We start from the raw sequence: 21599 nt of genomic DNA, 5'->3' as shown, positions 1-21599 counted from the left end.
TAAAAATTGAAATCACTCAAAGGACGAAATGGTTATTGTAGCCTTTGGAAAAGAAGGTACAATGAAATTAGTTATTTAAACCCGGTGTAGTGTTATTTACGTGGATAAAAAGTGGAACGCAGCGCACTGCTCTTGCTTGCGCATGCCTAAAACTGTGTTTTCAGAAAGTCCTGGCCATTGATTGCACTGCAGCTGCAGATACCGTGAAAGCTGATGTCAAGGACAGCCAAATAAATCAATATGATGCTCTGTAATGGTAGAGACTGTATCACAGGTCTTTAACGTGTTCTTACTTGGTATTCATTGATTTATTATAAAGATGAATTCAGGAATGAATCAGGAGAACAGCAATGCCTAAAAAACTTGTAAACAACTTCCGCTTAGAAAGCACGTTTCAAATCTGGTATGTTATGCTGTTTTTGGTCTTCTTCATCTTTTTAAATTGAATTTATCATATTTCTCCATCATTAAGAGAATAGTATGCAAATATTTATCATATGCAATTCATTGGGTCTTGTACATTTTTTTTACTTCTGCAACTTTGCAGTGGACTTCTCATTTTGTCTTGTTCATTGTGAATTTTCTTCTTTTCTTTTTAGAGAAATTGATTGTCTGTTTCCAGTTTAAGTTTGCAAAAAATATATGTATAACTAATGGTAAAATGTAACTGTTTGACAATAGGAAAACACATCACATCGCAATTGATTGCAGCTGTACCAAAATCTCACAGTGTACCACGTTCTAACATTACACTGGTCAAGTTTTGGTAAGTGTACCACATTGTGACAATGCACCACTTTATAACACAACACTGGTTCATTGTTTACAAATCATACACACAAGCGCCTTCTCTGGCCACAACATCGCATTTAATTTTGAATTTACCGACTTTTGTTGATAAAAATCCACGTCTGGGAAATTATTAGACGTCTTCTGCTTTTGACCAACTCTGAGGACACCTGTTTTTTAGTCCCCTGTGAATCATGCTTTAAATGGCTGTTGTAAAACCAAGACCTGTAAGTACTCGATAAGTTTGCAATGAAAAACAGGAGGATGGACTTGGGGATATAAACATTAGATAAGGTAGGTTATTCTTTCTGTTATTTAATTGGTATGTTTGATAACTGCAGAGGTGTAGTGTTTCTAAATAGGGTTGTGAGGTGAAACACAGTGGTTCTTAATAGGGTGATTTTGTGTTCATTGCAAGTTTGGAGTGTAGTTCATTTTTATTTACAGAAACATTTTTATAAATTATTACCCATCTATACAAATGTTTTTACAGATGGGTAATTTTTTTCTCTTTTTTTAGGGATGTTTTTAAACACTTGTATTAAACTGGTCTTTAAAAAACTTGAATACACTTTTAAGCCTCACTAAAGCAGTTATCATGGTATCATGATCTGCAAACTTGATTGGATTAATCAAAATGGGCTTTAAAACAGCAGTCCTTAACAAAAAAAAGTACTTAAAATTTGTGAATAGGGCATACAGTGCAAGTGCAAACACTTCTAGGATTCATGTATGTGGATGATAATTCATTGATAAAACCAAATAAGATTCTAGTGCTACGATTGTGATTTAATGTCTGGTTATATGCAGTACAGCATTTTCATATTACTATTTTTCACCAAACAGTAATTCCTTTGAACTGTTACCTCATAATAGCTGTACCCCTGCTTTGAAAAGGATACAAACCTATCTATACTGTTAAGGTAAAAATCAAATAACTAGTAAGAAAATTGTGCGTGATTTAAATTTCAAGTTACAAATTCCAGCAGCTGCTGGTGTTACAAAACCCCAAAAGAGATTTACGCCAATTGGATTGGAAACAAAACTAGGCATAACAAGATAGAAAGCATGTCATCCCATTGGTCTCACTCGTCAATAGAGATTTAGATGCACCAAGGGCACTCCTGAAGGCTTAACCTGCTGCAAGGTGGAGAAAGGGGAGGGGGGTCAGGAAAGAATAAATAGTGTATGTTGAATTCTGATTGGTTGTAACATATTTTAGTTCCCTTCCAGAAACAGCAATATACTATTTTTGATTTAGGGGTGTAGAGAACAATTAATTCAAATGTTCCAGTAAAAAGATTTTAAATTGACTGAACCAGCATTGCTGTCTCTTGAAGCTGCATGAGAAAACTAGCACTACCACCAGTGCTGGAATTTCCATCAGGGGTCTGAGTTGGACAACTGATAAGGCAGGTATGTACTGAGTGATACCCCAAGACCCACGCAGTTAGGAAATCAGGACAGCGAGCTTTGTGAGTTAACTGCGTTTCCAGAAAGTCCAGGCCATTGATTGCACTGGAGCTGCAAATAGCAAAGAAAGTTGATGTCAAGGACAGCCAAAGAAATCAATATGATGCTCTGTAATGGTAGAGACTGTATCACAGGTCTTTAATGTGTACTTACTTGATATTCATTGATTTATTATAAAAGATGAATTCAGGAATGAATCAGAACAGCAATGCAATAGCTGTAAATTATTTAGCTGTAAATGGTGAGACTGCCCTCCCACTGTAATATCCAACTATGTGATTAGGATCCAGCCCTTCAATCATTGGATATTAACATTCCAGAATCTGCTTCAAAGAATTTAGAATTTAATTGGTCCCAAATGAACATGATTATAATTGTAGCTGAATTGTTAACTTTCCGTTCATTAAAACAGGATCCGTATTAACTTTGGAATTATCTTTATTTATTTTTTTTTACTAGGATTTCTGGTGTTCTTTTTTTGTCAGCATGGGAGACTCGAGTCCTCTATTTATTTACAGAGTAAGAATAGCACAAGCATTGGTAATGTGAGCTTCCCCGCATTGACCCAGAGGGACCCTCTATAATAGGTTAAAAGAGCAGGTCAATTTCTTTTTTGGGGGATAGCCAGATGCTGAATGCCAACAAACAAAAGTTAACTGGAGAACCAAATTTACGGCGGAAGAGATTCCAACACTGTCTATTCAGGTCTTCTCTTTGCTACAAAGACAGATTCAAATGTGTATTCAATTAAATGAATGACTACGTGATTAATCAAAAGTTACATTTCGTAGTTCATAGCAATCATAACAGCTTGTTATATAAGCAGTACAAAAAATTATAATACACTCATACATACATACATACATACTGGAATTGTTATTTCTTATACAGAAGACATATTCCTTGAAATTAAAAAGGATGCCACTTACAACCATTGCTACAAGTTATTGTTCTCAATTTCTATTTCAAACTTTGGAAGAGTACTAAAATACTGTACAAGCTACATAACATGCACAATGTTTTCTATAGAATATCCATTTCACAAAAATAAATCATTACAGTTTTAAACTCTTGCCATGATGAACAGCTGTGTTTGTTGCTTTGACAAGTGAATAACTTATTAAAGGGCAAATGCTTCATCAATATCAATTATAAATCTACATATGAAGTCTCTCAAGCTTTTGACTTTGCAGACTGGGACTCACAATCACCTCTCTTTACATTGTTTACAGATAATGGTTGCTATTTATTAACTGAAGTGACCACACAGTGTAGTGCTGTACAATTCTCAATGCTTGACTCACCAGAATTAAGCCAAGGCTGAAATTTAGGAAAAGGATAATGGTTGTTCCCACCTCTGAATCCAATTCAAACCTCAAACCTGAGAATTCATATTAAACTGTCTTTTAATATGAATGTTCCTGGTAGATTTTGGAAGTGGTATGATACTGTAGTATAAGATTTTAGTTTTAAAATTGAACAGGTATTATCATAAAAATACAAAACAATATATAAAGGATTGGTTCCAACTTTCACAGTTTATTAAACTATTTCTGGTACACAAAATCTTCAGTTCCAATTCAAATAGACCATTGCCAGATTCACAAATCATGGAGTAGTTTGCCAAGGAGTAAAACAATTTGGTCTCTGCACTTTTCATCTCATATTTCACATTCCTTTCTATACCATACTGTGGTCTTATTTGAAATAGTAGGATTCATGAGATCTCTCATCTCTAATATTAAGGTATTCAGGATGGAGAATCCACAATATAGATAATTTAAATTACAATTGACTGACAAATTAATAATGGATGATGAATATGGCCGATGACCTTGTCCCTGGGTGCTCGACAGCTACCCTCAATGCTGGCCGACTAGCGAATACACGAGCATTGTGTAGTCTAGTGCCACAGATAGGAAGTGGCTTGAAGGGCCACCTCTCCCAAAAGACAAAGCCACCAAACCATGACTAGATAAAATGATGAATGGTTAACGCAACAACTGCAGTGGTGCATGCCACCTACCCCCAAAAGATAGGAAAATGATTAATGAAGTAAGCAGCCGAGACACGGCCCACCCCCCAGAGCATGAATGCACTGAGGGAGAGCCCAGCCTCAACAGCCTGCCACACACCCTGCAGAATCTAAATACGAACCGCTCTGCACTCAGGTAAGGAAGAAATCCCTACACACTGGTAGGAGGAAACCTTAGGGAATCCATGGCTCTAAAGATATCCGGCTCCCTGTTTAGCCCCTGCCGCGCGTGACAGAGGCCAGAAGCGATATGAATGAAAGCATTTTTAGTGCTCGGAGATGACGTGTTGATTAGGGGTGGATTCTCCTTCCAGAACTACAACCAAGTTTTCCATTAAAACATTAAGACATATAAAAAAGGATTGCATCGTATACACAAACAAAAAAATGGCCATTATTCACATTGATTTTGTCTTTATAACTTGCATGTTAACCGACAAAATGCTTTATTGCTCAATCATAAAATGTAATTTGCCCCAATTAATGTTCACCAAAACTTGCATTTCAAGGTTCTTGGTCCGAGAAACAGGAGGTACTTGAAGATTAACATATGTGGCTCCCTATCACACTACAGTAGCCAATGTCTTACACTTCTTCAGTATCTCAAAATGCATACCAGTGCCATGAAACACTTACTTAAAAAAAAAGGCTTTAGAAAAAGGAATACATGCAATTCATTCATACATCATAAGGAAAAATAAAGTATGATTGATCTCTCTTGATATAGATATAGATATTAGACCCTATGGAATGGAATATCAATACTAAATTGCAAGAAAACACTCATTGATATTCACAGCTACTGAAGCAGTGGGTAATTTGACATTTGTCTTTACACTGTCAAAACTATGGTATGTACTGATATTGTGATTTGTACTGTATCTTCAAAGTGGGGAGGGTGGCATTTCTTCAATGTCACTGATATTGTACAGTGTAGGCCATCAGGCAAGTAGTTTTAAATCCACCTTCAGAATAATAATAAAAAGAAAGAAGTACAGAATAAGAGTGCTTCAAGAAAAACAAATTAGTACATGTCTGACCTTAGTTTATCATCATCTAGGAGTTGAAAAAAATAAAGTTATGTGACTCTTAAGGTCACAAAGTAAGGAAATGAATAAAAACAAGCTCCCAGTCCTTCAGCTCTAATCACCAGGCCATTTTGATTTATTATACTAAATATGTTGCTATGAAAACACGTGGCTTATGACTTCCCAATAACTTACTGAATTGATCTGAAATTTAGTTTTCAGCTTCATGATGGTGCAGGAACAAAAAGCAGTTACAGATTTTTATATCACACTGTTCCTTGAAAACATACGCTGACTATGAATTAATGAGCATGATGATTTGCAAGCATGGAGTTAGGCAAACACTCTTCTAGTTGCATGAAAACTTTGAACCACTTTGCATAGATATATGAAAGTATGTACATTTACACTATAATGCTATATTTTTTCTTTCCTATTCATTTTTTTCTGGGACAGCAAAAAAATCGGGCACGTGTTAAGCAAATACACAGATGACACTATAAATGTTTTACCATTTCTTAAACAAATGATCCGACAACTGCAATAGTATCATTTTATCATAAAAATACACATCTTTAAGATTCTGCCCTTAACAGAAAAGCACTATCTGGAAATGACACAGTCACTTGGCCTCCCGTGAGTTGAAAGCCAAACGGCTGGTTTATCTTAGCACAGCCATTCTGTATGTTTAAAGTGTCCTGAAACATATGGCTTTGTTTTTTTTTTCCAATTTCTTCTGACAGTTTTTGCCACAGCTGTTCTGTTAAAAAAAAAAAATCTGGCCTCCCCAAAGGCCCTGAAAAATGTTGTTGCATCAGTTTCATGCTGTTCCTCCTTTAGTCAGACTTGTCTTTCTTCTTGCTAGTTAAATGTGCTTTACTAGCCACAGCAGAGCCCACTGCTGACACCCCACTAGCCACTGCAGAGACACCCCCTTTCACAAGCCCGACTCCCATGGCCGGCACCGATGTCACTGATGTCACGGCTGTCTTGGTCACCTCAAAGCTCTTGCCCCCAATCCAAGCAACACCTCCTATTGTGGCCCCAACAGCTCCCTTTGTCACACTGAAGATCCCCCCTGTCACACGGGAAAACATTCCTGGCTGAGGTTGTGGATGATCTTTATTAGAATCTGAAAAAAGAAATTCAAAAGGGATCCAGGAATCAGTTCAAATACCCAAAGTAAATGGTTTACCAAGACTTGACATTTCAAGGTTTGTGGATGTAATTTTCAAACAGCTTGCAGCACAGTAAGAGTTAAATCAGAACAGCTTTCTTTGCAGACTGAAATGGCAGAGATCAAGGTAAAAAACTGATTTAAGAGCAGCCAATAACATTTTCAAAAAGACAAATTACAAAGGCCTAACCTGCCCCAAGGGTCATGTTAATAAATCTAATTAAAACACATCTGTTTGCCTTGTAAATAGGTTGAAAATATCAATACCCTTTCAGAGAAGACTAGCATTCATTGCAGCAGTAATGTCGAATGAAATTAGACAAATGGCTTGGTCAATGTTCAATGTTTTGTTTGACAGTATTCCCCAATCAGCAAAAATGCAAATCAGACACATATCTGAAGCTTTGAAGGAGATGTGTTAAAAAGGAATACAGTTTGAGATGTTTAGTAACAGCCTTTTACTCTTAGCTGCCAAACCTCTAAATTAATGCTGCAGATAACCCACACATTATTGAAAAATTAAGCAGTGAAAATAAAATCTCTCCACTCAGTGTGTGAACATGCCGATAGAGAATATTAAAAGGTGAAAACTATGAAATATGAAAGCTTGTTACATTTATCCCAACTCTGGCTATCTCAATCTTTTCCCTATTAATACAGGCGGCCACTTTTTTAAAATCATAGAAACATGTTTGCTCCCTGTCTCCATGAGGGATTGGTTTTCAGAAATGAGGAACCCTTAGCAGAGAGTTGCTTAGAAAGCCAATGCCCATTGTTTGACAGAGTTCTAAATCTGAGGTTTTTGTTGCTTTGATATCCAAACTACATTAAAAACCTCTTCACGTGGTAAAGAGCATACCGGCAGGATTGCTTCTGGAGTTATGGGATTTTCACTAGCACAGGTGCACTGTGCAGACTCTTTACTTAAAGACACTTGAATCAAGTCTGTTGATCTAAAAGAGCCACTAGTGAGATGCTGAATCAGTTCTACTCTATTCTCTGTGTGTGTGGGGGGGGGGGGAGAGCCATCTACAAATTAATAATATTATGTGTTCTACTTTCAGCTTTAAAGGTTTGATTGACATGAAAAACCTAAAATACAATGAGTAGATCAAACTACTATTTGAGTAGATCAAAAAAAACTGCAGAGGTTGTGGGAGAAATAATGCCACCTCAAAAGGACTCAATCTCCTCTTTCACCATAGATGTGGTAGTTCCACCTTCCATGTTCATTAGACTGGCATCTCAGTGAAGCAGACACAAGAAGTTCAGATCACAAAACAGGATGAAAGACAGATTCTAGAATGCTTTAAAACAGTGGCTCCCAAGAGGTGGGCTGCAACAACTTTGTTTTAACAAGGCTATAAATTAAACAATGTATGCAGTTAAATCTAAATTGAATCTAAGGGAATTACATTACATAATGTTGACAGATGTTTTAAATGGACATTGAACATTATGGGCCACTGTGACTAATAGTTTTAGGAAAAAAGTTTGGGAACTTTTGGAAGTAAACGTATGTGATTTAGATCTTTAAAACTTCTTAAATTCTGCAAGATCTGTCAATCCTGGAAGAGTGTGTTTAGGTTAAGTTATTCAACAGAGCCACCTGGTGGTGAAAGAAAATATGGCTTCTAAACAGGAACCACATTGAATGTTACAGAACTCCAATGTTTTTTTTGTTCAACAAAGCTATACAAATATTAAACTAGTATATGAAGTTTTAATGGTTCATCTACATTTATATGCAATCAATGATAAATATTCTGCACTTCACTGCTCCACTGAAGTATTCTACTACTGCTCTCAATTATAATTATATTTTCGGTATCTTGTACTTGATTTTACTCCTATAGGTAACTAGATTTATTTTATTTTTTGTAACTGATCTTATTTGAAATCGTTCTTATTCATTTACTGTACTTACTATTTGCTCTTAATGGAATTTCCCCTTATAAGCAAATATTTTTACTATAAGTTTAACTGCTCTTAGTCAATATCGCTCTACTGTATTTATATTTTCTTATTTGATTTTGCTCTTATTTATTTACTACCGACTATTGTATTTCATAACTGCCCTTATCTGTAATGTGATATTTTGTTAGAACTGTAAGTTAGCCTGCTAAGAAATTTAATAAATAATAATTATTATTATTATTTATTAAATAAATAATAAATAATAATAATAATAATAATAATAATAATAATAATAATAATAATAATAATAATAATAATAATAATACTTAAATGGCACTTGGCAGCAATCAAACTCAATTTGACAACAAAATTCAGTTACAGCTCAACAAAATGACCCTGATAATCATGATTAATGTTAAATTATGTTTTAACTACCATTTATTCTGAATTTCTCCCTAAATCAGCAATAGTATAATTGATTACTGTTCCAACTACCTAGGAGGTGAACATAAAAGCTCTCTGGGAAGTTGCTTCCTGATAATAAAGTCAATTCATCAGTGCTGCAGGAAAACTAATGAAGATTGGTGGAGTGTCCTTATGAGATGTCATTTTCAATTGCTGTTTTCCGAATAAAAGTAGTTGATGAGGAGTCTTGTTTGCGGATCAGCCACTCATAAGAAGCATTAGAGGACTCTGCTTCTCTCACGCTCAGCTTATCACTCACAATGGTAGTCCTACAATTTAAAATGCATATGGCTCCACAAAAAATGTTGTTCCAGGTCACAAATTACAGGCAACTAAGGATTCTGCAACAGAGCTAATTCTTACAGGACATTTTATCTTCAGCCCATATTAATTGCTGATGGCTAAACTGCTATCCACAACACTCACTCAAATTCTAAAAACCTGTTTATCATTTACAATAGCTTGCGAGTGACACAAGATTGGTAAATGTGAAATGCAATATCCAAGCTCAGACAGAGAATGATGTAATTTGTCCTGGTCCCAAACCGTCACACCAGTGAAAAAGATGAATTTGACTTAAATCAGATTACACAGGCAATTTATTTGTTTTTGTTATCAGATTGGTTTCATTAAAGTCCTCTCAAAAGGATTATTTTCTGAACCAATCTTCTCTGTTATCTGTAATGTAAAGCCTCTGGAATTCATCTCAATCCACCTGCCTGCGATTTCACTATATAAATCTAATGCATTTACTGCGCTGCTACATACAGCAAGTGAACCACTCTGCACTGATTGTCCATACTTATTCCTAAATTGCATTGTGGGTGACAAATTAGTGCTGACATACATCAGGTCACCCCCCCCTGTTTTCTCTGAAACAAATCCCATGGAGATCAGATTTAGAAGTTGCAGCAATCATAAAACCAATTTACTATTGATTGCAGATAGTTTATTTATGTAAATGCAATAAGGTCAGAATTCCTGGTTTGCAATTGATTCCTCCCCATTGTATCTGATATCAAAGCAATCTCAAATTTAAAGCAGCACTGAGCTACATGTATGACATTTAAACAGAATACCAGTGGGTGCAATGCAATCACCTAATGAATCATGCGACACGTAAAAATATAAAAATAACAAAAACAGATTTGTCACATGACCTTCATAATAAGGAAGTTCAACATATACTGACTGCACAGTCGTACTTGTTGCGTTGGGCCTGTTACTGTTGCATTTCCCCATTTGAAACAAATGTATATTTATTTTAACAAAAGTATACCTGGAAAGGTTAAGTCACTCAAATTGTGGTTCTCTCCCTCTCCCCCCCCCCCCCCCCCCCGAAAAAACAAAAACAAAAAAATCTTCAAGAGTTAGGTCGTCTTATTTGTTTAAGCAAAATCTAACAAGACCAAAAGTTACACCCTGAAGGTTGTGTGCCGACTTTCAAGAGCTATTCGATTTAAAACTGTAAAAGGTGTAAACTCATAAAGTACAATGTTAAATTGTACAGAAACATACCGTAGAACTGAAATCTTCAGTTAATATTCTACTGACAGTCCTTTTTTAATGTGATCGTTACCTTCCGATGGTTCATCTCCAAGATATGAAGAGACTTCTTGTTGATCTTTATCTGTTTGACTCATCTTCTCCTAAAAAACAAACAATTTTTCTTTGGTATGTTACTTATATTAACAAAAAAGATAAAAGGGATGAAAAATATGGGGGGGGGGGGGGGGGAACAACCAACAAGACCCTTTCAAGCACATGGATTTCTACTGAGCGTAACAGCGCCATCTCATAAGAATCCAGAAAAGAAATGTGCAAAACTTGATCATTTTTCAGGTCAGCAGTACCTGAAATACTAACAAGTGGTTCTCTTTCAGGTTTAAATTTTATATTATATATATATATATATATATATTATTTATTTCTTAGCGGACGCCCTTATCCAGGGCGACTTACAGTCGTAAACAATTATATATATTACACACACACACATACAGTGTCGTGAAAAAGTATTTGCCCCGTCTGATTTTCTGCATTTTTGCAAATTTTTCACATTGTATTTGGTCAGATTTTTTGTGGGTTGTAGTAGTATAGAGAGAGAGTCTCAGAGAAGAAAATGATACCAAAGTTGGTGCTTCTTTAATTTGTTTGGTGTGCAAGGTAATCAAACATGGAATCTTCAGGTGTGAAAAAGTTATCCCCCCCCCCCCCAGTTAACTCAACACAATTAAAGGGATAATTAAGGTCAGCTGTTTGAGTACTTTGGTTAACAACCAGGCCTGATTTGGGCCAGCCCTGCTATGGCAGAGTAGCAAGGCGGAAACCACTGCTTACTAAGAAGAACACGAATGCTTGTCTCAAGTTTGCCAAAAAGCACCTGGATGATCCTCAAGAGTTCTGGAACAATGTTCTATGGACAGATGAGTCAAAAGTGGAATTTTTTGGGACATGGGTCCTGTTATGTCTGGCGAAAACCAAACACTGCATTCCATAGTAAGAACCTCATACCAATGGTCAAGCATGGTGGCGGTAGTGTCATGGTTTGGGAATGCTTTGCTGCATCAGGACCTGGACGCCTTGCCATCATTGAAGGAACCATGAATTCTGCTCTGTATCAGAGAATTCTACAGGAGAATGTCAGGCCATCCGTCCGGGAGCTGAAGCTGAAGCGCAGCTGGATCATGCAGCAAGACAATGATCCGAAACACACAAGCAAGTCTACATCAGAATGGTTGAAGAACAAGAAATTTAAAGTTTTGGAATGGCCTAGTCAAAGTCCAGACCTAAACCCCATTGAGATGTTGTGGCAGGACCTGAAACGAGCAGTTCATGCTCGAAAACCCACAAATGTCACCAAGTTGAAGCAGTTCTGCATGGAGGAGTGGGCCAAAATTCCTCCATGGCGCTGTGAGAGACTAATCAAGAACTAATGGAAGCGTTCGGTAGCAGTTATTGCTGCTAAAGGTGGCGTAACCAGTTATTGAGTCTAAGGGGGTGATTAGTTTTTCACACGGGGGCATTGGGTGTTGCATAACTTTCTTTAATAAAAAAATGAAATATGTATCAAATTGTTGTGTTATTTGTTCACTCAGGGTCCATTTTATCTAATATTAGGTTTTGGTTGAAGATCTGATAACATTCAGTGTCAAAAATATGCAAAAATGCAGAAAATCAGACAGGGGGCAAATACTTTTTCACGGCACTGTATATACTGTAACTAACTTGAATAGGTTTTTTAAAGTTGCCCCTAAACTGAATCCGTTAATTACGTGTTAGACCTTGGAGATATTGATATTGTTGCTTAAAGGGTAAGTTTCACTACACAAGTTACATAAGTTTCTCTATATTATAACTTTTGTGTTGCAAGCACTCAATATGACATTTTCACTAACCAATATAGAACGAAAATGCCCGAAATTTATCAGTAATTCCGGAACCTGCTGAGCACGCTTCGAACACTTACAAAGTTTCAGTGACGTCAGTTTGAGTACCTGACAGATGGACAAATGGAGTCCAGTACAGAAACTGATAGCGATACCAGCGCCAGGATTACAGTAATTGGTACAACAGCGACAGCGAAAATGAAAGTGACGCAGGACAAAGATTCCCAAATGTCTGAAGATGGAAGAAATAGTAATAGACCAGTGCCTCACCGGTTTGTCTCTCTTATTCCCAGAGCTCAGCTGGTCCTCCATAGGGATCGGTTGAATAGTGGGGACAACCCCACCTTTCTTGCAGTAACCCCATTGAAAATTGAAAGTCATTTTTAACACTGTCGGGCGAGAAATGCTCTCCACAAAGAAATAAATGAAGAACTAGTAGCTTCATTGAAGTCTTTTCACTTTATTTGTACAAACTTGACCCACAGACACCTTGTGAGGGGTGTTTTGGAAATAAGTGGATGCTATGTCCAGTATTAAAGTGTTCCCACTGAACTGTCTGAATAACACACCGCTGTACCACGGCAAATTTTTTATTGTACAGTAGGGTTAGATGATAATGACATTTTCAGCTATCGATTAGTGTCTAAGTATCATCATAATTGTGATTATCGGCCAAATAAATAAAATACATAAGATTCTTGTACTTGAGCTGCATGACAATCGCCAGCCTTAAGTCCAAGTTTAGAAGTCCATTTCTGGTGGGTGTCCAGAACAAACACGAGTATAAAAATACACCTATTGTAATTTGTATATTAATAAATGATGTAGTTTTCCTATAAAATATATCTATTTCTTATTTTAAAACATTTGTTTATAAAAAAGTGCCACCAAATGTATTAATATAACAAAAAAAAATTGCTAACGTTACCTGGAAGCATTTGTTTTCTTGTGTGGCGAATCTGCCATTAAGAGAATCGAACTGTATGTGTCTCTGTAGAGTTGTATACTATTAGGCATATTGAGTTTTGCACATCACTGCTTGTATGCAGACAGTTCAATAAAACAAACTGCCTACCCTTCCATTTAAAGGAAATTCTCTTCCATGTATGCTACTACCCTTTTTTTCAATAGCAACGCCATGGGAACAGATAGATATGAGGGTGCTGAGCACCTGCTTACTATGCCCCATGCACTGATTATTTCCATTTTTTTTTTTTTTTTTAGTGTGTAGAAGGGTTTAAGCTCTCAAAATATGTGAATGGTATATCGGGCATGTCATTTAAAAAGTGCATGATTGATGTGTAAACTGCCCTGTAAATGATTTCTCTGTGTTATTCAAGGTCAGATGCAGAAGTCAAACAAGCAAACAAAAAGGTCTGCATTATATTTTTTATAGTGCTTTGATTGGTGCAATTTTTGATGGATACAACATTTAGGGGATCTAAGGACCTATTTTTAGCACACAATCTTACTTTCAATATTTATTTTCAGAACTGATCGATCACTATTGATTACTGTATGCTGTCTCTGTTGCACCGTGGCATATGCGGTAGTAACACAGCGTGCTTGGGCACGCTGTGTTTTGACCAATCGCTTCCGACATTTTAGGATATGTGTGGGAGGGTTTAGTCTCTCAAAACGTGAATGGTGGATTGATCACGTCAATCAAATGGTGAATGATTGATGCCTAAACTGGCCTATAGGACTCTGTGTTGTTCAGTCTGGAATCCAGGAAGTCAAATAAACAATCTGAAGAGTTTTATATTTTGGACCGTGGTTTGGTTTGAGAAAAGCCTGATGGCTACAACATTTAGCAGACCCACAGGAGATATTTGTCAAATTTTATTTTATTTTCAACAGTTATTTTCAGAACTAATCAATCATTATTGATTGTTGTATACTATCCCAGGCTATGCTGCACAATCCGCAGTAATAATATTATAAAATATGTCGGTGCCCTAAAGGCTGCGAGTGAGTAATCGCTTACAAAATTTTAGGACATGTGCAGGGGGATTTAGTCTATTGAAATTATATTTTGAATTTTGTTTGTCTACATTTAAAAATATGTATAGTTTACATATTGACCTGACGATGTTCTGTTTTAAATGTTTATTATTATTATTTAAGCCATGACAGAAACATACCAACTCCTTTTTTTTCTCCATAGACAGTTAACATATTAGCAATGCAAGACACATACAAACTTACCTAATTACCATGTTAGGAACTTAATGTTTTAGGGCTTTAAAGTGGCGCAGAAATTGTAATTCTTCATTTTTTTCCCCATTTAATCTGCAATATCTCAATCAGTTGAGTAGACATGCCCAAGAACATTCTACCATTAAAAAGTTCAGATTGCACTGAAAAAAAACCAGTATATAGGTTACCTATGTTTCCTTTAGAGACCCGAGAGAAATTTGACTTTGAAACAATCCAGTCCCAAAATCAAGAAAAAACCCTACTCCTACAAAGTTGTGTTTGGCGGGACAGAGGTTCTGATTAGAAACAAAAATATGACTGCGAAAGTCAGTCGTGGTTTTCTATCTCTTTTAAAATATGCTGAAATAGTTTGGAAACAGTAATAGAATGGTTCCAACAAAACTCAGAAAGGAACAATTAATAAAAGAATAAACACATGTATTACTTTAAAAAGGAAGGACTCGTCTCACTACGATGTATTGTTTTAATGTCAACATCGGTGCAATATTACTGTCAGTAGTCCGCAGGTTTTTTTTTTTTTTTTGTTGTTTTTTTGTTTTTTTTTAAAAACACGCAGTTGTGCCTGTACAATCCTACTTAATATTACAAGCTTGTGTAACTAGAGCTGTGGCTGGTCAGGGAGGCATTTACATTAACATACACTTAAATAGGGCTACTGATTTTCCATGATCGCGGAATTAGGCATTGGGAACAATATTGGCATTTTGGGAATGGAATTCTGCTTTGCAACTAAGGCAACTCTCTGTCCTGGGTATAAAGAAACACATGCAAGCAGTTTTACAGCATGTACAGTATAAACCAGTCTGCGTTGTTGCAGATGAAACTACAGATGGGAAAGAAGTGTCCTGAGCATTGTATTTAATTTGTAATTTTATGAAAATTGTACAGTACTGTGCAAAAGTTTTAGGCAGGTGTGAAAAAATGCTGTAAAGTAAGAATGCTTTCAAAAATAGACATGTTAATAGATTATATTTATCAATTAACTAAATGCAAAGTGAGTGAACAGAAGAAAAATCTAAATCAAATCCATATTTGGTGTGACCACCCTTTGCCTTCAAAACAGCATCAATTCTTCTAGGTACACTTGCACAAAGTCAGGGATTTTGTAGGCATATAGTCAGGTGTATGATTAAACAATTATACTAAACAGGTGCTAATGATCATCAATTCAATATGTAGGTTGAAACACAATCATTAACTGAAACAGAAACAGCTGTGTAGGAGGAATAAAACTGGGTGAGGAACAGCCAACCTCCGCTAACAAGGTGAGGTTGCTGAAGACAGTTTACTGTCAAAAGTCATACACCATGGCAAGACTGAGCACAGCAACAAGACACAAGGTAGTTATACTGCATCAGCAAGGTCTCTCCCAGGCAGAAATTTCAAGGCAGACAGGGGTTTCCAGATGTGCTGTCCAAGCTCTTTTGAAGAAACACAAAGAAACGGGCAACGTTGAGGACCGTAGACGTAGTGGTCGGCCAAGGAAACTTACTGCAGCAGATGAAAGACACATCATGCTTAGTTCCCTTCGCAATCGGAAGATGTCCAGCAGTGCCATCAGCTCAGAATTGGCAGAAAACAGTGGGACCCTGGTACACCCATCTACTGTCCGGAGAAGTCTGGTCAGAAGTGGCCTTCATGGAAGACCTGCAGCCAAAAAGCCATACCTCCGACGTGGAAACAAGGCCAAGCGACTCAACTATGCACGAAAACACAGGAACTGGGGTGCAGAAAAATGGCAGCAGGTGCTCTGGACTGATGAGTCAAAATTTGAAATATTTGGCTGTAGCAGAAAGCAGTTTGTTCGCCAAAGGGCTGGAGAGCGGCACACAAATGAGTGTCTGCAGGCAACAGTGAAGCATGGTGGAGGTTCCTTGCAAGTTTGGGGCTGCATTTCTGCAAATGGAGTTGGGGATTTGGTCAGAATTAATGGTCTCCTCAATGCTGAGAAGTACAGGCAGATACTTATCCATCATGCAATACCATCAGGGAGGCATCTGATTGGCCCCAAAATTTATTCTGCAGCATGACAACGACCCCAAACATACAGCGAAAGTCATTAAGAACTATCTTCAGCGTAAAGAAGAACAAGGAGTCCTGGAAGTGATGGTATGGCCCCCACAGAGCCCTGATCTCAACATCATCGAGTCTGTCTGGGATTACATGAAGAGAGAGAAGCAACCGAGGCTGCCTAAATCCACAGAAGAACTGTGGTTAGTTCTCCAAGATGTTTGGGCCAACCTACCTGCCGAGTTCCTCCAAAAACTGTGTGCAAGTGTACCTAGAAGAATTGATTCTGTTTTGAAGGCAAAGGGTGGTCACACCAAATATTGATTTGATGTAGATTTTTCTTCTGTTCACTCACTTTGCATTTTGTTAATTAATAAATATAAACTATTAACATGTCTATTTTTGAAAGCATTCTTACTTTACAGCATTTTTTCACACCTGCCTAAAACTTTTGCACAGTACTGTATATTTTTGTAATAATGCCCCTCGTTTGACTGTGTATTGTAATGCCAGCAATAAGCTGTTTTTTCAAAACACCTTTATTTGTTGACTGACATACAGTACATTGTTACGAGTGGTCTGCATTAAGAAAGATTTTTTTCTTAACTACAGTATCTCGGGGACTTAAATGAATTGAATAGATTTTTAATGTAATATTATTTATGTTCAAATTACATTGTTAATATTTAATAAAATTAGTAAAAACTGAAAAAAATTGGTCATGTTGAAAAACGGAATTTGCCATTCCCAGAATGGAAAATCAGGAGCCCTAGCACCATCTACTGGCAGTTTCCATTTACCGTTCTGCAGTGGAAAGAAAACCGCAACAACGTCAAAATAATGTATAGGTGCAGCACATAAATATCTCTGCAAACCAATTCAGAATTTAAGAACTCTGCAATCTGGGGGCTCCCGAGTGGCACATCCAGTAAAAGCACTTGCGTAGAGTGCAGGATGCGCCCTATAGTCAGGAGGTCGCCGGTTCGAGTCCAGGCTATTCCTTTGCCAACAGAGGACGGGATCTCCCAGGGAGCGGTGCACAATTGGCCGAGCGCCACCCAGGGGGAGGTTAGATCGGCCAGGCTGTCCTCGGCTCACCACTCCTGGTCTGGCCAGGCACCTGCGGGTTTGCCTGTAAGCTGCCCAAAGCTGCATTGTCCTCCGATGCTGTAGCTCTGGGTGGCTGCATGGTGAGTCTGCAGTGTGTAAAAAAGCGGTCGGCTGACGGCACATGCTTCAGAGGACAGCATGTGCTCGTCAGCGCGGGGTGGTAGCGGTGAGCTGAGCTAAAGAAAATAATTGGACACTACTAAATTGGGGAGAAAACAACAAAAAAAATAATTTATTTTTTTTTAAAAACTGCAATCACATTTTTTCACATGGGACAAGTTTGGCATTGATTAAATGGGAATCAGAGTTATAGTGCATGTTAAATACTGTTTATATGCAAGTAAAGGGTAGGGTCTGGTATTTAAATATCTACCTGTTTTCAAACAAAATACACGGTCTGGCTGAAACAGTATGTTTATAACCAGTTTATATTATTGTTAAGTATAAACAAATGTCCACAAAAATCATGTAGTAAAATTATTATTTTAGCCCTGTGAAGTTGTAAAAGGCAGACAGCACAGGCGCATTTCACCACAAGGGTGTTCACTCAGCTGCAGTGTTCTCTTAGGAGGTGTTCCTATACGCAAAGACTACTGTATTAACTTACGAAGTTAAAAAATAAATAAATACAAATTTAATTAGTAGTTGCAGTAGCATGCTGACAACTATAGCAAATGTTTCTTCTGCAATATCATTCTAAAACCTTACAAAGTTGTGGTGAACAGCCTTTTTAATGCATTTAATTCTTGGTACTTCCTTACTATGCATGCTACTGTATTTGAAATATTTGTATAGTGACTCCTTAATTACGATACCATGCCACCCATTGGCATGGCACTTGCACATTTGTTGTAAACCCTTACCAAAATAAAAAAAAAAAAGATCATGGGATTTTTTTTTTAGGAATAAGAGCGCAACACCTATTTTCTTTGTAATGTAGCCATTGTGGATATGTATTCCATTGTTTTGATTGGATACAGTATTTCAAAATAATGCGTTAAACTGAAACAGACTGAATCTCAATGCTAAAGGGATGACATCACGTGGGTGCATATCCTTAAACTAAAACAAAATACTGTTCTCATTTCAAGCTTTTTAGGTAGGTCCAAAGCAGTGCACTATATACTATTCAACATAAAAAATAAAAAACAAGAAAGTGTACAAAAATCAAGAGGAGCCTCTTTGGATTACACCCTTAAGCCTTGTTGTCTATTTTAAAAGGGTAAAACTGTACACTTACCGTGGGAGGGCAGAATTGCAGAGTTGCTGTTTTATGGTACTTTTGCTTCCAGCAAAACCCTACAGTCACCAGTATTGCAGCTTTTTAAACCACACTCCTATGTTGCAGCTTTTTTATTATTTTAAAAAAGAAAAACAAACACTCCACCCTTACCTGTCAACAAGTAAGCCTACCTTTAAAAAAAACAAAAAAAATCTGTTGGTTTAAAAACTGCACCCAATCTTGTTTTAGTGCAAGTCCCAGTTATCATATCATTCCTTTTTCCTGGACAAATAATGAATGTAGTGCTTATTCCATGACTGAGCTAAATGTAAGTAACTCCTTTGTAAATAAAAGGTCAAAACTCAAGATTATAAACCAGTATAACTAAACAAGGATATTATATACAAGTCTTTTAAAAAAAAAACAAAAAAAAAAAAACTCATGCAATACATTAATTACTTTAGGTCACAATCTAGGGTAACAAAGCGCATTCCCTGCCCCAGAGTTGTAATTAGTATATGTACTGTTTTCTTGAAGAAAAAAGCGTAGCAGCCACCAATCTAGTGACTAGAGGGCTATTACTAAAACAATATGACCACATTGATAACTTTAACTAGCCTCAACTCCCAACATACAGTATAGACATTAACTGGCATTCCCTGCTGTACAAATCTCACTTTTTTGGGATGCTGCTACTGATTACCATCTAAATCTGTGATGTGCTCCTACAATGGAGATCAGGCTGCACTAGTATCATACATGGGCCAAGCTTCTACATGCAATATACCTTTTATATTTAGTCTAAATGTATTCAACTATCTTATGCATGGATAAATATGATTTATTCATCTCCATTTGTATTTTGGAAGATTACTATTATCCGCTCACCTCTACAACTGATAAAAGCAATACAATAACATCGAAATGTCATGTTTTAATAAATCATGTTTCAAAATTAATTGTTTCATTACTGGTAGTTTTGGTGCAGTGGTGCAAGTGTGGAGTTCATCATCTATTCATGAGACCCACATTCACAAAACAGCATAAAGCAATTGCTTTTACCACAATGAAAATATATGTTGTTGAGGCATATGTGAAAAATACTTTCCTTCTCAGTTAGTGCTTGCAGATGAGCAGGAGCATATGTAAACAAACTGAAGAGTCAATAAGATCTGGTTTCTGATGGAGGACAGCGCACAGAAGGGTAAACTGTGGAATAGTAAAACCTATCACCCAAAAAGCATAGTTTAGTTCAAAATTAAACATTATTGCAGGGGACACTGCTCTCAGTTTAATTTCGGTTTAAAGCAGACACAGGGCTTTGAATGGTCTGAAAAAAGATTGACGTTATTAGTCCGTTGAAAATAACCACTTTTTTTATTTTTTTATCTAAGATATTGTCGTTGAACTTTGGATTTATTAAGGCCAGTGAACAAACAGCTAGAAGAAACAAACTGGATTTACGTGGCATGATTTAGTACTCTAATCGGAGGATGCTAACGTGACTTTACTATGTTACAAATGAACACAATATTCTAAATAACCCACAACATTGTCACATCAAATTCGACAAACAGTGAAAGCTTAAATTATGTATCTACGACATAACGGAAATATTTAAGGCCTAGTTTATCGCATCTGTTTGAATTTTTGCGGTATATGCAAAACATAAAAATAAGTTAGCCTATTTATCAGAAGGGCAATTGACTTACACAAGATTAAACAATTTTTTTAAAAAATAAACGGAACTTAAAAACACCCTACACGTTTGCTAAAATAATGAATTAGTTTATTTATGTATTTATTTTTTTTTGGGGGGGGGGGGGGGGCGACTATATCGCTTTAAGTATATTTCAAAATCTACAGTTGCACGCTACTTTCATAAGAAACAGAAAAATACATTAACGTTACAAACAGTTACATGCATTCCACATATGGAGAACAACAAAAACATAACAACGAATTACAAAACTTTACAAGTGGAAGAGTGGCTACTATCGCAAATGCCATGACACAAGTTTTCAAACATATATAAACAAATATCTTCAAAAATAAATGGTTTCGTTTTCATTTCAAAGCCAACTTACCACCGTTTTGCAAACTTGTTGACTACCTTGGTTTGATTTTGAGCGAACCGTAGTTAACTTCCCTTAGAACCACGACCAACTTAGCAATTGTTTTTGTTTTAACTATCGAAGCCTTACACCCAACGAAATGTCGCTAGTGGTGGTAATCTAAATGCACTGATCATTCCTACACCTATACATTAGTAATACTGTACTAAACTAAGATTCTTTCTCATTCTGTCAATTTAATTGCTGCATACGTGGCGCCACATTTCTTGCTTAACCTTCTCCCTTCACAGTCCACACAGCCGTGCCAAATGAAGCATTAGGGAAGTGACGTGAATGTTAACTTTAACACTGCCACTTGGGGGTGAGGTGGGGACCGATGCAGCACAAAGGAATATCCACTACAAACTGTCCTGAGGGTATCAGATGATTTTTAATGGTTAGGTTTAGAATTAGGTATTGGGTTAGGGTTAGGTTTTAGGGTTGAGGTTGAGGTTGAGTTTGGGGTTGCGTTCGATTTCGTAGAGTTTCCGAGCTCTGGAAGTGAAAGGTGGGAGTGCTTGACAAATGCCCTATATTCATCTGATGCCCTCAGGACACTTTCTAGCAGATATTCCTTTACGCTGCAGGTACCGACTGGGGTGAAATTCTAGAAACTCCGAGCTGCACATAAGTATGCTTTTTATTGTTTT

At 36.9% G+C, this 21599-nt stretch overlaps 1 protein-coding gene across 1 annotated transcript; it reads right to left on the bottom strand.

The window, feature by feature from the left end:
* Positions 1-2682: 2682 nt before the first annotated feature.
* Positions 2683-21303, bottom strand: LOC117416211 (transmembrane protein 263-like). The gene is made up of 3 exons (XM_034027290.3): positions 20923-21303; positions 10464-10533; positions 2683-6457 (listed from the first exon to the last, which is right to left on the bottom strand). The coding sequence occupies exons 2-3, from the start codon at positions 10525-10527 to the stop codon at positions 6162-6164; spliced, it is 360 nt and encodes a 119-aa protein (XP_033883181.1). The 5' UTR covers positions 10528-10533; positions 20923-21303; the 3' UTR covers positions 2683-6161.
* Positions 21304-21599: the final 296 nt, after the last annotated feature.

Source organism: Acipenser ruthenus, chromosome 7 (genome assembly GCF_902713425.1).
Source record: "Acipenser ruthenus chromosome 7, fAciRut3.2 maternal haplotype, whole genome shotgun sequence".
In the NCBI taxonomy this organism is placed as follows: Eukaryota; Metazoa; Chordata; class Actinopteri; order Acipenseriformes; family Acipenseridae; genus Acipenser; species Acipenser ruthenus.
Note: the sequence above shows the minus strand (reverse complement) of the source record. Positions and strands in the feature narration are given on the sequence as shown.

What these genes read in the sequence shown, in the direction of transcription:
- LOC117416211 (XM_034027290.3), bottom strand. Translation starts at nt 10,527, where the DNA reads ATGAGTCAAACAGATAAAGATCAACAAGAAGTCTCTTCATATCTTGGA. An exon ending in TGGAGATGAACCATCGGAAG is followed by an intron (nt 6,458 to 10,463) that starts GTAACGATCACA and finishes TTCTTTTTTCAG; the next exon opens with ATTCTAATAAAGATCATCCA.